General features: G+C 37.8%; 1 protein-coding gene across 1 annotated transcript in view; it reads right to left on the bottom strand.

The window, feature by feature from the left end:
* Nucleotides 1–1,769: 1,769 nt before the first annotated feature.
* Nucleotides 1,770–15,784, bottom strand: part of LOC109931607 (CAP-GLY domain containing linker protein 1a) — a gene marked incomplete at its 5' end in the record, with an annotated part of 16,726 nt that continues 2,711 nt past the window's right edge. Inside the window, 5 exons of the mRNA XM_048592959.1 lie at nucleotides 1,770–1,875; nucleotides 2,238–2,341; nucleotides 2,610–2,807; nucleotides 3,904–4,120; nucleotides 4,856–4,980. Of these exons, the coding sequence (XP_048448916.1) occupies nucleotides 1,785–1,875; nucleotides 2,238–2,341; nucleotides 2,610–2,807; nucleotides 3,904–4,120; nucleotides 4,856–4,980 (735 nt within the window). The remainder of the gene's footprint in view (nucleotides 1,876–2,237; nucleotides 2,342–2,609; nucleotides 2,808–3,903; nucleotides 4,121–4,855; nucleotides 4,981–15,784) is intronic.

Genomic DNA, 15,784 nt, shown 5'->3' with positions numbered 1-15,784 from the left:
CATCCAAAGTTTCCTGTAAAACTGGCAGAATTTGGTCCAAAGAGTTTCTTTAACTTGCTTCTAAAGTCTTTAGCTTGCCCAGTTCTGTTTATCCTAATCCATTACATTTATTTAATTTGTGCACAAAATTCATGAAAATTAAAATCAGCAAGTGATCAGATTACTTGTATTCACCACAAATACTATTTAAGCAAATTACAACATGAAATATGTTCAAAGTTTATTTTTAATGGTTTAAAAGATTATATTCTTACTAATGTGCATTCTTTGGTGATTTTTCTTGAATACAAGTGTTGGGATTTTATACTTCTGACACAACCATTTCCTATTTATGCTATTCAAAACTGGTATTTAAATAAACCGACAATTAATATTTAAATCAGATGCAAAAATCTCAATGCATTTCCAAATCAATGAAAACAAATGTGGACCAATGACATTTTTTGAAATTTATTCATGCCACAATCTTGAGTCGTGATGCTTTGTTTCTATAGCAATGTTTAAAAAATTGTCTACGTACTTTAAATGCTTATTTCATTGCAGAACCATGAAAAGGGCATGGGTTAAAACTTAAAGTACAATAAGCTTTATCTTCAAGTTAAGAAACTGGTTAAAAGGCAGACTTCATAGCAGTATTTAAATTGTATTATATTTTTAATCATATGTTTTATTATACAGTTAATCCCACTTTGGTTCTCTGATGCTTCACAGAAGCCATCTTTTCCATAAATCAAAAATTGTAATTCCAGGATACTGAAATTTTTCAGCTACCAATGACCTTTCTGAGGTAACAGTCACAACACTCAACAAATAGGGAGATACTTTGTAGTGTTAATGTAAAGACTTCTTTTTAAAGTTTAATACTGAAATACTGACAGAACTCATTCAATTCACAAAACCTTAGCTCAAACTTCTGCATCACTTCTTTTACGGCATTGATTTTCCACTTCATATTAAATTAGCTGAAAAAGTGGCCTGTCCTGACTTCCAGGCATCTTGAGCCACTAACCTTTCACTTTCAACAGACCATAAACAAATTATCTAATTATATCCATTTAATCTTCTGACAGCACAAAACTTTATGAAGCACCTTAAAAGTCCAAGATCTACTGGATAGCTCTCAACAGTTAGCAATAACTTGTGATTTAAAAGAAAGTTAGGCAAAAGCTCCTAAGTTCCATATGTCCTGTCATAGCTTGTACCACTATGATTGGAATGCCTATAAAGAGAACAGGGACAACCTCCTTTTTTATAAACAGACTAAATTAATTCTGATTCATTGAACCAAAGACTGCCAGTTTTATAAATTCAGCTCAGATTTCCATATGTTTGAGTACCCAAGTCGAGCAAAGAAATTGTAAAGCAGCAATGGAACTGGTTAAACGCAAAGAGAATAAACCTTTTTTCTTGAAGAAATAATTACATCACCAAAACATTAATCATTTAAAACAAAACTTTGTGGTGACAATGTAAGATTATAAACTATTGATCAATAATTTTTTGCCATCACTACAGCCACCAAGCTACAAGCGTCATGGCAAACAACCCAATCATTCAACAGCAATTAATCTGAAATTTTCTATTGCATAAACCCCAATTAGCTCTTAACCAGCAGTTATCAGTTACTGATAGGAACTGTTCACATCTCTCATCCTTTTTTTTTTTAAATATAAAAAAGTATTGGCGACATTCAGGATCAATGCTTTCTGGATACTTGAATACTGGCAGCTAAAGTTTTTAAGATAGGAAATGTCAGTAGTTTCTGAATCACCACCATGTCAGGTTCAGATTCTTTGCAAAACAAGTTTGTTTACCTCTAAGTCACCTTTGGTAATGGACTCTTCCTCTACACGGAACTGAAGATCCTCCACTTTCCTGTTGATAAAAGAAAACAGATCATTCCTGGAAGACACAACTGACACCATCAAGGAGAAGGAATACCATATCCTGAAGTTTTCAATGCTCATCCGGAAGGTAGTGAGAAGACCATAATCAGAAGACAAGTCTTTTCAATTCACATTAAAAAAAAATAGAAATTTGCTATGAACATAGTGTTTGGAGTTTTAAGATTAATTAACCTCGAGTCATATCAAATAAAGCTTCATGTGATTGACATTAACCTTGGCAAAGAGTCACCATTGTCAGTTCCTTGAAATACCTATAGTGTAGTTTTATGATATGCTCGTACAGAAGTCACTTGTTCACAACATATTGAAATTCATCTTAGTAACTGGCACCTTTTTTCTTCCTCTAGCTGGTTCAGCAGCTCCACCTTCTCTCTATCAGCAGCCTCAACCAGTGCTCGTAACTGGTCCATCTTTGTCTCCATCTCCAATACATGCTGCATGAAATGAAAGAAATTTCAACATTGTTGGCAAATACATTGCGAGAAGTTCATTAAAATGTTTCCAAAGAAATCCAATGGAAATGGAGAAACGAGGGTCAGGGAGAGAGCTCTGAGGGCCTCCACCTTTTCCATGCTGGGCCCTTCAATCAAGCACTTTACAGATTGCATTCTTCTCGTGCATATCAAAAGCACTTTATGTCAAATTTCTATTATACATTCTATAACTGTAAACTCAATTAAGCTCACTGCCTTAATCCCTTACCTGCTCATGACCTGTCCGAAGTAACGTGAGCTCCTGTTCAACTTCTCCCACGTGGCTAGTTGCTTTAGCAACTTCTGCCCTTTCCAGATCTCGTTCAGCCAGAAGCTGCTCAATATGTTGCTGCTTTTCTTTTAAAGCCTCCTGTAATGCAGTGGTACCTGAAATTTTTCTTGCATAGCGCGAGGATGTTTCTGTTAACTGGAAAAAAAAAGTTAACATTTCAGTCATTATAATTACTTGTGTATATTATGGCAGATTCCTTTTTCATTGGATAACTCATTTTATCCCCTCTGTTATATCACCTATCATCCCCTTGTTTTGCAACACGATTCCCAATGACGCAGCTAAGATGAATGCATGAAACAAAACCATGAACTAATGCAAATACTGGGATCTGGTTGATTTGGAAAAAACAACATGCAACACGAGGGAAAGAAATCAGAAAGAAAATTTGCAATATTTACACCTGCTCTCGTGGTTGGAAAAATATGTAACCATTCAGTCCAGTGAAGGGCGGTGGTGCCATTTTAATAATCAAGATAAAATAGTTATTTGGTTGAAAAAGAACAAAACTCTTGCTGTTATTTATATCAACATTTTGCAAAAATCCAATGAGGAACATTCAATCATCCTAATATCAATGACCATTAAATATTGAAAATGTTATTTAATTGCACAATTTTGGGGAAAATGTACCTGCAGATGGCACTATGAGCATAAAGTTACATTGATTAATGTTATGCGATAGGGCTAACCAACAGAAATATTATCACCTAACCTGGAAACAACATAGGATGAACAAGAAGAAACAAAACCAAGTAAACATTATAAACCCAAGTACAATTCTGTAACTACATACAGGAGCAACAGAATGCATTGAGAGAGGGAATTTAAGTGGCAAGCCATAAAGGCAGTGAATAGCAGAGCAAATTGAACACAAAATTTCATACTTCAGAACATAGAGACAATCAACAAAAAAATTTCCAGCACCAAACATATAGGCTAAAACAGGATTCACAGTTGAAGATAGCAGTAATTCCCTTTAACTTTAGATAAAAAAACAAACTGGTAAAGAAATCAGAAACTGGCTGCTCCTCTCCACCACCCTCAAATGACATTAAAATTGGTATTGGCAACCAAGTCTGGCCATCTTCCCAAATGACTTTTGCTCCACTTAGGCAAAAATACCACCAACTGTCTTTTATAAATATAATTTAAAATTTAGCATTAAACGCCATTTCACAACTTCACAAGGATAGTTCAAAAAGGTTTTGAGATTAATATGATTTCTTACCAATCCTGAACGACTAGGTCTACCACTGATAGAAGATGCTATGGAGCTCAAAGAGCTTATGGATGATGCACTGGGACTGCGCTTGAGATTTGATGGAGTGGCTACTATTTTTCGTACAGTTGTCTTGGCTTTAGCTGGTGTTGTGGAGGGAAATCCAATTTTGGTAACCTTGTGAACTGGTGCAAACAGACCATACTTCGTCTGGCATTGAAAATATCTGCAACAGTTAAAAAGCATTCTTTTTAAACCTTTACTTTTAAATTAGTGCAATTAACTTTTGAAAGCTTACCTTTTTGAGATGGGGCTAGTGTCAACTGTAGCCCATAGAAGGGGAAATTTCTGCATCAAACTTCAATATTCTGTAAACAGCTCTAATGTTCTAAAATGCATCAGCAAAATTCAACTGAGGAACAATAGGTGCTGAAGCTGGATGCTCCATTGGAGATAGCATTATCACTATACTCAGTGGGATAGTGCACTAGAAGTCAAGCCCCATTACTCCCAGAATTGTGACAAATGTGAAAATGTAATTAAACTGAAAAATCCCAGCTTGCATCTGACTGACTGCTACCCGGAATAAAAGCAAACCACGCAAGGTTTCTTCAGTACATAACTAGTACATGACTGCATCATCTAATAAGGAGTTAGAGAATGAAAAAAAACTCCTAAAAAACTAAAAAAAAAGGTCCTAAGAAAAAATATTTTGAGCTCAAAGACACCAACCTGACGGGGAAAAAAACAGCATTCAGTACACACTCTAGGTTAGGAATTACTTTTGAAGTTAATATTAAGCAAGCAAGCATTTTAATTTGAAATATCACAACTGAACTCAATTTTCTAGTTCATTAAATTATAATTTCACAGGTCTTGAAAATAGTGAAAGTGTTCAAGGGTTTAAAGGAAGTGACAAGCATTCAAAGGGTTTGACTGTAAACTATCATTCCAAACAAACCTGGTTCCAGCCACAGCTCCATCATTCTTTCCAAGAGGTTCATCTAGTTCCACCCCACACCACTCTCCTTTAGCAAAGTCAGTCTCTCCCAAGAAGCGCACCACTCCTGCTTTCGTACCTCCAACCTACAGAAGGATATATAAGGCTGCATTACAAGTTAAGAATTAACACTTTCGTTCCTACTTTGTTCAGATCAAAAATGAACCTCAAAGTGATCACAGGATCAATACAAAGCTAAGTAAACACATCTGCAATTTTTCTATTGCCGTTAACTACTAAAATCAAGAATATGTTTCACTTTTAGCTTCCCTCATGCATTGAATTCACTCCCAAAACTAGCACAGTGTAAAAATGAACCATTTCGAAGTATGTTACTTACATGATTTACATGAAGATTCTTTTCCAACAAACCCACTCCAAAGCATCCCATTAGTCTACACTGCACATCAACACTGGAGAAGCTTAAAAAGTGTTCAATTACTAATGTCCAGCAGTACAAAAAGAGATAGTCCAAAGCACAGTGAAGTATAATTTAAAGTTGTACCAGTGTAATAGATCAGCAACATGGGAAAAGTATCTCATATGACACTGTCAGTTAGACCATCCAACTTAGAATCTGGTGATGTTGGCATTGAATGACAGCTGCCACTTAGTGAATCCAGTCAAAAAAAAAACTCACATCTGTTGTTAACGATCAATAGAATAAAAACTGTACAGAATGTGCACCTATCCAATCCACAATACTTAAATGCCACACAGAAATTGCAGTTTTGACTTAACTTAAATTGTTGCTTTATTCACTCATGCGACGTGGGAGTCATTGGCTGACCGGCACTTATCACCAATTCCTAGTTGCCCTTGAGAAGGTGGTGGTTAGCTGGCTTCTTAAACTGCTGCAAATCATATGCTGTAGGCTGACCCACAATGCCATTAGAGAGGCAATTCCAGGATTTTGACCCTGCGACACTGAAGGAATTGTGATACATTTCCAAGTCAAGGTCATCATTGGCTTGGAGGGGAACTTGCAGGTTGTGGTGTTCCCATGTATTTGCTGCCATTGTACTTCTAGGTGGAAGTGTTTGTGGGTTTGGAAGGTGTTGTCTAAGAATCTTTGATGAACTTCTGCTGTGCATCTTGTAGATAGTTCACACTACTGCTAATGAGTGTTGGTAGTGAAGGGAGTGTACGCTTGTGAATGTGGTGTTAATCAAGCAGGCTACTTTGCCCTGGATAGTGTCAAGCTTCATTAGTGTTGTTGGAGTTACACTCATCCAGATATGCAGGGAGTATTCCATCACTCTTCTGACTTGTGCCTTGTAGATGGTGGACAGGCTTTGGGGAGTCAGGAGGTGAGTTACTTGCTCCAGTATTCCTAGCTTCTGACAGGATTTGTAGCTACTATATCTATATGGAGGGTCTAGTTGAGTTTCTGGTCAGTGGTAATCTCCAGGATGTTGATAATGGAGGATTCAGTGACAGTAACACTATTGAGTATCAAGGGGCTATGGTTAAATTGTTTCTTACTCGAGATGGTCAGTGATGGCCACTTACATGGCGTGAATGTTACTTGCTACTTGTCAGCCCAAGTCTGGATATTGTCCAGATCTTGTTGCATTTGAACATGGATTACTTCAGTATCTGAGGAGTCATGAACAGTGCTGAATATTGTGCAATTATCAGCAAACATCCACTTCTGACCTTAGGATGTAGGCAAGGTCATTGATGAAACAACTGGAAGTGATTGGGCTGTGGACACTATCCTGAGGAACTCCTGCAGAGATGCCCTGGAGCTGAGATGATGGACCTCCAACAATCATAACCATCTTCCTATGTGCCAAATTCAACTCCAATCAGCAGAGTTTGCCTCCTAATCCCCGCTAATTCCAGGTTTGCTCACACTCCGGGATGCCGCACTCTGTTAAATGTGGCCTTGATGCCAAGGGCTGTCATTCACACCTCTTAAATTTAGAAACTACAGGTACTCTCAAATTAGATCAGTCATGTAGTTCTTTGTCAATTACCACATTCCTAAAAGCTGAAGAAAACTTGAACTGCAGTTTTGAATGGGCTACGGTCTCATTCAATCATTGTACCTTGAACTGAACGTGTCACTAGTGGGCCTGATATGTTTCCATGTCTTAGATTCTTTCAAATTGCCTTCACAAATCAAATCGCTCGAAGGTATTTTTTTCCAAAACAAACCAACTAAAAAAAGGCACTAGGGAGCATGTAATACTTTGTCACTGAACAGAATTATTTTAAAAACAAATAGTTCTTCCACATTCTCCTAAATATTATTTTAAAACATAAAAGTAAAGATCCACAGACGTCCTGTTTGTGTTTATGTCAACCCATGGATGTGGAACATAAAAAATGGATGGTACACAGTTTAAAACTTTTAAATTCAAACTTTGCTCAGCTGGATGTTTAGCTAGTCTCGTGGGCTATCCTCATGTTTAGGGCACAATCTCAAATGCCCCTTGCAGGAACTGAACGAATTTGAAGCTGCTTGCAAATGCAGTTTTGATAATTAGAGGTTGAATTGCTCACAAATTTCAGCCTCCAGATAGCCCAATTGGTTTTGAAATAAATAAACTTTATATCCATAAGACATATACAGATGGGGAAAATCTTAAATCTGATTGATGGTCTGGGAGGAGTTCAGCAACCAGTATATCAATCAAGTAGTACATGTTCCAGGAGCAAATTACTGCAGATGCTAGAACCTTTACTGAAAACAACAAATGCTGGAGATCACAGCAGGTTAGGCAGTATCCATGGACAGAGAGCAAGCCAACGTTTCGAGTCTGGATGACTCGAGTCATTGTGATCTCCAGCATTTGTTATTTTCAATAGATGTTCTAGGAATGGCCAATGACTTAGAAGGGGGAAGGCCGAGAGTGAGGGGAGGGGAGTGAAAGCATTACTGTCCTTAATTACATATACCAGCTAATAACAGGCATTCCTGTGTGTTCACTGAGTGACGACAGATTAGGATTTGGCAATGTTGAGTAGGTCACTAACTGCCAAGGCGTGAACAAGAAGAACAGCCACTCAGAAAAGACATCAAAAGGAAACCATATCCCAGAATAAGGCCAATTGCAGAACAGGATTGAAGAAGAGTCAAGTTTTTAATGAAATCTAACACATATGAACCTAATCTTTAGACAAATGAAGAACAACAGAATAAAGTGCATTTTTGCCATTATTAAAAAGTTGTTTTCGATCAAAGCAAACATAAAACTCCCTAGGGCAAACACATGACTGTATGGAAGAGTATAAAAGGAACAAGCCAAAGAACAGAAAAGGTAATGGGAAGAACAAAGTTTGGGTAAATGAAACAAAGTACAGGTCAATGAAATTTTTAAAACGGCTACAAGAGTATAACATCAAGACTACAAAAGTGTTGAACCTTTTAAAAAGTAAAAAAAATCAATGAAAGGATTAAAAAAAAAGTGAACAGGATTGTAAGAGGCAATGTCACATGCAAGCTCGGAGGCATGAACAGGATTTCAAACAGCAAAATCAAGAAAATCACCTCCTGTACATTAAAATAATGGCACTAAACACTAGCAGTTATTAACAGTAATAACTAAAACAGGAGCCCATCGGTATGTGTGCAAACCTTCCTGAGGAACAACATGCATTGAGAGATTTGGGAAATTAATCATGGCTCTGGCCTGGACTCCATCCAATGATCTATGAAGGAAAGCATGCATAGCATACAGAAATAAAATGGAAAGAACAATTTTTGAAGGCCTCCATTAACCCATCGACAGTCACGTCCCGTGAACAAATAAACATAAATGCACAAGGGAAACGGAGGAATCTCATTCCTACAGGCAGCAACTGATTCTTAGATCTTTTAAAATTAAAAGTTTTATGTTTTAAAATATTTTTCTTACTTTTCTGCCTTTTAGCTTTTTAATGCAGTATATTCTGAAATAATTTTGATTTTATTCTTCCTCTTTTCTTCTGTGATTACTCTATTTTTCCTCTATCCTTCAACCTCTAATTAAGGAGAGAGATCGTTGGTCCCACCATTCACCAAAGTTCCAGAGCTTATTGTGTTCTTATCACATGTACTTCCAACAATTTGTGTTCAAATGATCTGATAGCTTAAAAGAATTGAGAGCTGGAGGATGAAGAGAGAAATCTAACTAATACAAAGCATGCTCCAGCAAATTCTGGCCCATTAATATATCTTAATTGACTTTTACTGGTGTATTAACTCTTCAAGAAATGATTATTTCACTTCATGTCCCCATATTATGATGTCTTAAATCATACCAATCATTTAACAAGTCAGGCTGTCAATACAGCAGATCCTGACTTTAATCACCTAAACACCAACAGAATATTCCTGGACATAATGGTGATCTTTTTACTATACCATCTGTTATCATGCCCAGATCATCCATAGAATCATTCAGCATGGGATCCTTAATCTTTGCTCATACATCTGGATGCCTAAACAAGCATATCATCAAATTAGAAGACTTCTTCAGATTAACATGAATTTGCAGAATAGGAATGGGAGTAGGTCGCTCATCCAGAGTCTGCTCCTGTCAGTCAGCAATATGATAGCTGATCTGTATCACAAATTCATCCACCTGTCTTGGGTCCAAATCTCTCAACAGCCATGTCAAGCAACTAGAATTATCAATCACAAATTCAAAATTATTCATTGAGTTAGCATCCAATGCTTTTTGTGAGAAAGATTTCTACACTTCTAAGCCATTTGAATGAAATTGACTAACCTCTCTCCTGAACGATATGACTTTGATTTTAGATTATATTTTATCCCTTGTCTTAAGATATTTCCCCACCATTAAAAACTCTTTCTTTATCCACCTACCAATTCCTTTTAAAACTCTAAAAACTTTTAACATCCCTTAACCTTCTTTATTCTATGGAATGCAAGCCTGGTTTATGTAATCTCTTTTCATAATATACTGTCAATCCTACAGCCCTGAAAACATTCTGGTGAATCTGTGCTGCATTTCTTCCGAGGTGAATATAACACCAGATACCAGCACCCAAAAACTTTTTTTTTTTTTTTTTTTGAAAAAGTTCTAACTCTGTTTTCCATAACTAGACTCTAAACTGACTTTGGGATCCACTATTGTTATCTTCTCACGATTAACATGCTCAGGCCTATCCTATTTTAGTCCAAAATTGACGAAGAGTCGTCTAGACTCGAAACGTTAGCTTGCTCTCTCTCTCCATGGATGTTGTCTGACCTGCTGTGATCTCCAACATTTGTTGTTTTCAGTCCAATTCCAGCATCTGCAGTAATTTGCTCTTGACCTCACATTTAACTCTATTGAATTCCATTTGCCCACTCAATTGCCCAACCCTGTAATTTTATGCTCCTAGTTACAGGCTTATTAAGCCTCTCTCAATCATTCCCAAACTTGGATTACAAATTTCACTAAAAACATAGTTAACAGTTACAATTCCAACACAGCTCAAATGTGGGACAACTAATCACTACCTTCTAATTCAATTACAAACCCATTATTGCTGCTCACTGTCTTCTTCAATTTAGCCAACTTGGCAAATAATTTTTCTTAACTGGTCATATTTCAGATGGCTAAGGTCTTGTAAAATAATAAATGTTACCCTGCAACTAATTAAATTAATCCCCAGAATCCAATAAACCTAGACACACGACATAGCAATTCTAGGAGATGAAAGTTATCATAATTGTAACGATATTGTTTCAGCACTAAAAGTAGTCACAATAAAAGGCAATGAAGTGTATATCAGGCAGAATGTGGAAGAATTAACACTTTGAAATATACTTCATACCTTCCCAAAATGGTTCATTACAGCCTGTTCTTTTAACTGTACAAATACTTCTATTGCAATATCACTAACTCCGTAAGTTGCATTCAAATAGCTTTGATTTTAAAAATATACGGCAAATGATAAATCAACTTTAGGTGTATTTATTGACTCTGAAACATTCGAAATATATATGATCAACTCACCTGGCTAGTCATGTCATACTAATATAATTTCTCCATAAATGTCAATTTATGTACATCCAAATACTGGACAAATACACTGCTTTGAACACAGATAGCGTTAGAACATTTTACAACGCACAGTTAAGATTGTTTTGAATGATTAGTAGTTCATTTATTCTCAACCTTAGGAGCGCTAGGCCCAAAAGGAGGCCATTTACCCCTTCATATCTGCTCTGCTGTTCCAAATGAGTACTATGAATTAGTGATATTCTTCTGCATTTTCCCCATAGCCTTGTACATTATTTCTATTTAAATAAGAACCTAACGCCCTCTTGAATTATTCAATTGAATTGGTCTCCATCACACTTGCAGACAGTGAATTTCAAGCACAAAATCACTCATTGTGTGAAAAAATACTGAAGAGTTGAAATACCTTACAAAATCTATCAAAGTACTTTCCAGAAATAGGAACACAGGAGTAGGGCATTCCGTCCATCAGGCCAAGCCTACCATTCAACATGATCATGACTAAATGAACACACAAATGACCCATTACTCTCCCCATCCCCATAACCCTGTAAACCACTGATGATCGGAAATCTACTAATCTCTGCCCTAAACTTCTCAAGGACTGAGCCTCCACAGCCCTCTGAGCAAAATAATTTACATAAGAACATAAGAACTAGGAGCAGGAGTAGGCCGTCCGGCCCTTCAAGCTTGCTCCGCCATTCAATAAGATCATGGCTGATCTTTGTGATCTCAGATCCATTTACCCGCGTTCTCACCGTATCCCTTAATTCCTTTATTGTTCAAAAAAAAATCTACCTTATCTTTAAAAACGTTTACTGAAGTAGCGTCAACTACTTCACTGGGCAAGGAATTCCATAGATTAACAACCCTCTGGGTGGAGAAGTTCCTTCTCAATTCAGTCCTAAATCTGCTCCCTCTAATCTTGAGGCTATGCCCTCTTGTCCTAGCTTCACCTGCCAGTGGAAACATCCTCTCTACTTCTATCTTATCTATTCTTTTCATAATTTTATATGTTTCTATAAGATCCCCCCTCAATCTTCTGAATTCCAATGAATATAATCCCAATCTACTCAGTCTCTCCTCATAAGCCAACCCCCTCAACTCCGGAATCAACCTAGTGAACCTCCTTTGCACCCCCTCCAGTGCCAGTACATCCTTTCTCAAGTAAGGAGACCAAAACTGCACACAGTACTCCAGGTGTGGCCTCACCAGCACCTTGTACAGCTGCAACATAACCTCTCTGCTTTTAATCTCAATCTCTTTAGCAATGAAGGGCAAAATTCCATTTGCCTTCCTAATTACTTGTTGTACCTGCAGACCTACCTTCTGTGATTCATGCACAAGGACACCCAGGTCCCTCTGCATAGCAGCATGCTGCAACTTTTTACCATTCAAGTAATAATCCTTTTTACTATTACTCCTACCAAAATGTATGACTTCACATTTATTTACATTGTATTCCAACTGGCAGACCTTTGCCCACGCACTCAATGTATCTATGTTCCTCTGCAAAGTTTCACAGTCCTCTGCACACTTTGCTCTGCCACTCATCTTAGTGTCATCTGCAAACTTTGACACCCTACACGTGGTCCCCAACTCCAAATCATCTATATAAATTGTAAATAATTGCAGTCCCAACACCAATCCCTGAGGCACACCACTAGTCACTGACTGCCAGCTGGAATAGCACTCATTTATCCCCACTCTTTGCTTCCTGTTAGTCAACCAATCCTCTATCCATGCTAATACTTTACCCTTAACGCCATGCATCCTTATCTTATGCAGTGGCCTCTTGTGCGGCACCTTGTCGAAGGCCTTTTGGAAATCTAGGTACAACACATCTACTGGGTCCCCATTGTCCACCTCGCTCGTAATGTCTTCATAGAATTCCAAAAGTTTTGTCAAGCATGACCTGCCCTTCATGAACCCATGCTGCATCTGCCCAACGGGACAATTTCTGTCAAGATGCCTTGCTATTTCTTCCTTGATAATAGACTCAAGCATCTTCCCCACTACAGAGGTTAAGCTACTCCAGCTCTGAACTATGTATCATTACCCTTTTCTTAAACAAGGAAAATATCTGCATTTATCATGTCCAGTCCTTCAAGTATTTCATAAGTTTCAATGAGATCACTTCTTATTCTTTGAAACTTCAGAGAATCTGGACCCAGTTTATGCAATCCCTCTTCATCATGGGACCAAGCCTGATGGAGCTTCGAATCATTCCCTCTATGGCAATAATATCTTTCCTGAGATGAGGAAACCAAAACTGCACATAGTTCTTCAGGTGCAGTCTAACCAAGCTCTTTCATAACTGAAGCAAACCTTCACCACTCTTGCACTCAAATCCTCTTGCAATAAAGGTTAACATTCCAAGAGCCTTCCTAATAGTTTGCTGCACCTGCATGTTAGCCTTCAGTGACTTACTGAGAAAGATACCTAGAACCCTTTGTACACCTACACTTTTAACCTTTTACCATTTAAGAAATACTCTCCATAGCTGGTTTCTCCTACCAAAGTGGATAACCTCACATTTTTCCACTTTATATTCAGTTACTGGTGTTCATACCTAGTCACGAAGCCTGTTGAAATCCTCTTGAAACTCACATTCCTACCTAACTTCGTATTACCACATACTTGGAAAGACTACATTTGGGTCCCATCTAAATCATTGCTATATTGCAAACAGCTGGGACCCAAGTGGTGATTCTGTCAGTACCCCATTAGTCACATACTGCCAACATAAGGCCCATTTTATTCCTACTGTGTGTCTGTTAGCCAGTAATCCATGCCAATACATTACCTATCCTACGTGCTTTAACCTTTCTAATGATCCTTCTGTGGGGTACGTTATCAAAAATTTTCTGAAAAATCCAAGAATACCAGCTCCATCAGGTCTCTCTATCAATTTTGTTACTAACATCTTCAAAAAAAAAAACTCCAACAAGTTTGTCAAACACGATTTCTCATTTACAAATTCGTGATATGTCAAACCAGATCATTACCATCTTTTATAACAGATTTGAGCATTTTCTCCACTACTGACATAAGGCTTACAGGTCTGTAGTTCCTGGTTTTCCCTCTTGCTCCCTCACTAAGTAGTGGGGTGATACTGACAATCTTCCAATCTGCAGGAATTGTTCCATAATCCACAGAATTTTGGGAGATGATCACAAATGCATCCAACTGTCTCTACAGCCACAGCCTCCATCCCAGGATGTTGAAGGAGATCAGGTCTTGAGGTTTATCAGCTTTCAGCCCATTCATTTCTCCTGTACAACTTTCTTACTGATGCTAATTTCCTTCAGCTTGTCATTCTCCCAGCCACTCTGTTCTATACTTTTGGGAGATTGCATGCATCTTCCAAAAAGACTTTTTTTTTTAAATGTAAGTAGCATTTAATGCTTTTTTAGAGATTCTTTACAATATATTACTGCATAATTCAAAATTCCTCTGGTTTGGCAATTTAACATTCCTTACCATAATACAGCTTTATCAAGTGCTGATAATGTACTAATATCATAAGACCACAAGACATAGGAGCAGAAATTAGGCCATTCAGCCCATCGAGTCTGCTCCGCTATTCAATCATGGCTGATAAGTTCCTCAACCCCATTCTCCCACTCTCTCCCTGTAACCCTTGATAATCAAGAACCTATCTCAGTCTTAAATGTACTTAATGAGCTGGCCTCCACAGCCTTCTGTGGCAGTGAATTCCACAGATTCACCACGCCCTGGCTGAAGAAGTTTCTCCTTATCTCCGTTCTAAAAGGTCTTTCCTTTACTCTAAGGCTGTGTCCTCAGGTCCTAGACTCTCCTACCAATGGAAGTATCTTCCCAACATCCACTCTGTCCAGGCCATTCCGTATCCTGAAAGTTTCAATTAAATACCCCCACATCTTTCTAAACTCCAATGAGTATAGTCCCAGAGTCCTCAAACATTCCTCATATGTTAAGCTTTCCATTCCTGGGACCATTCTCGTGAACCTCCTCTGAACCCGCTCCAGGGCCAGTACATCCTTCCTGAGATATGGGACCCAAAGTCATCATAAGTCATCAAAAGGAAGTAGGTGGAACATCAGGATGGCAATATCTATTTTGGTATTCATTCAATCGGTAGCAGTCAGTGCTCTCAATGGCTTGGTGGATAAACGTATTGCATATTTGCAAATACTAAATCACACACACAAGAGATGTCATATGTTCAGTTTCTGGTCTTTACTAAACATAGTTGCAAACATATGCTCTCAGTGTCTCTCAACGAATAAGAAAAACAAAATCAGCCAACATCACCATTGCTGTTGCCATCCAGCAATCTATCTTAGACAGTGGATGTTAACAGCTAATACAAGATCAGATAGAAATTAAACATGATGTTACACTTGTATGTAATACACGTCATTCTTGATTCTGATCACTCTCAACTTCAAGCTTGATTAAACCAAGTCTTTTACGGCTTGCCAAACCTACAAATTTTAGTTTCATGTTCTATTGCCACATTAGCTATTAGGAAACAGACTACTTCTCACTTCTATGTAGTAGTTTGAGATATTACGACAACTTTTGTTAACAAGTTAAAATATTCAGTATTAAAATGCCAGGAGACTTGGGGGAGTACAATATTAATGAATTTCCTTGATGTCAAGTAAAATAGCAACATCATACAAACTTTTCCTTGTTCAGTGTTTGAGTAAAGATTTGTAGCTCGAGTGTTGGCTGTAGATGTTGGTGCGTTTGCCAAGCTGGGAATGTTTGATAGCAGACGTTTTGCCCCCTCACTAGGTGACATCCTCAGTGCTGTGGCACCTCCTCTGAAGCACTGTTGTCTTGTGCCAGTTCGAATTTACATGGTCTGGGTTTTTGTTGCTTCCGGTACGTGCAGGTTTCGGTTGTAATGGTCAGTATATCGTGTTTAATTCAATGT

This window comes from Rhincodon typus, unplaced genomic scaffold (genome assembly GCF_021869965.1).
Source record: "Rhincodon typus isolate 14 unplaced genomic scaffold, sRhiTyp1.1 hic_rhity00002108, whole genome shotgun sequence".
Classification (NCBI taxonomy): domain Eukaryota; kingdom Metazoa; phylum Chordata; class Chondrichthyes; order Orectolobiformes; family Rhincodontidae; genus Rhincodon; species Rhincodon typus.
Note: the sequence above shows the minus strand (reverse complement) of the source record. Positions and strands in the feature narration are given on the sequence as shown.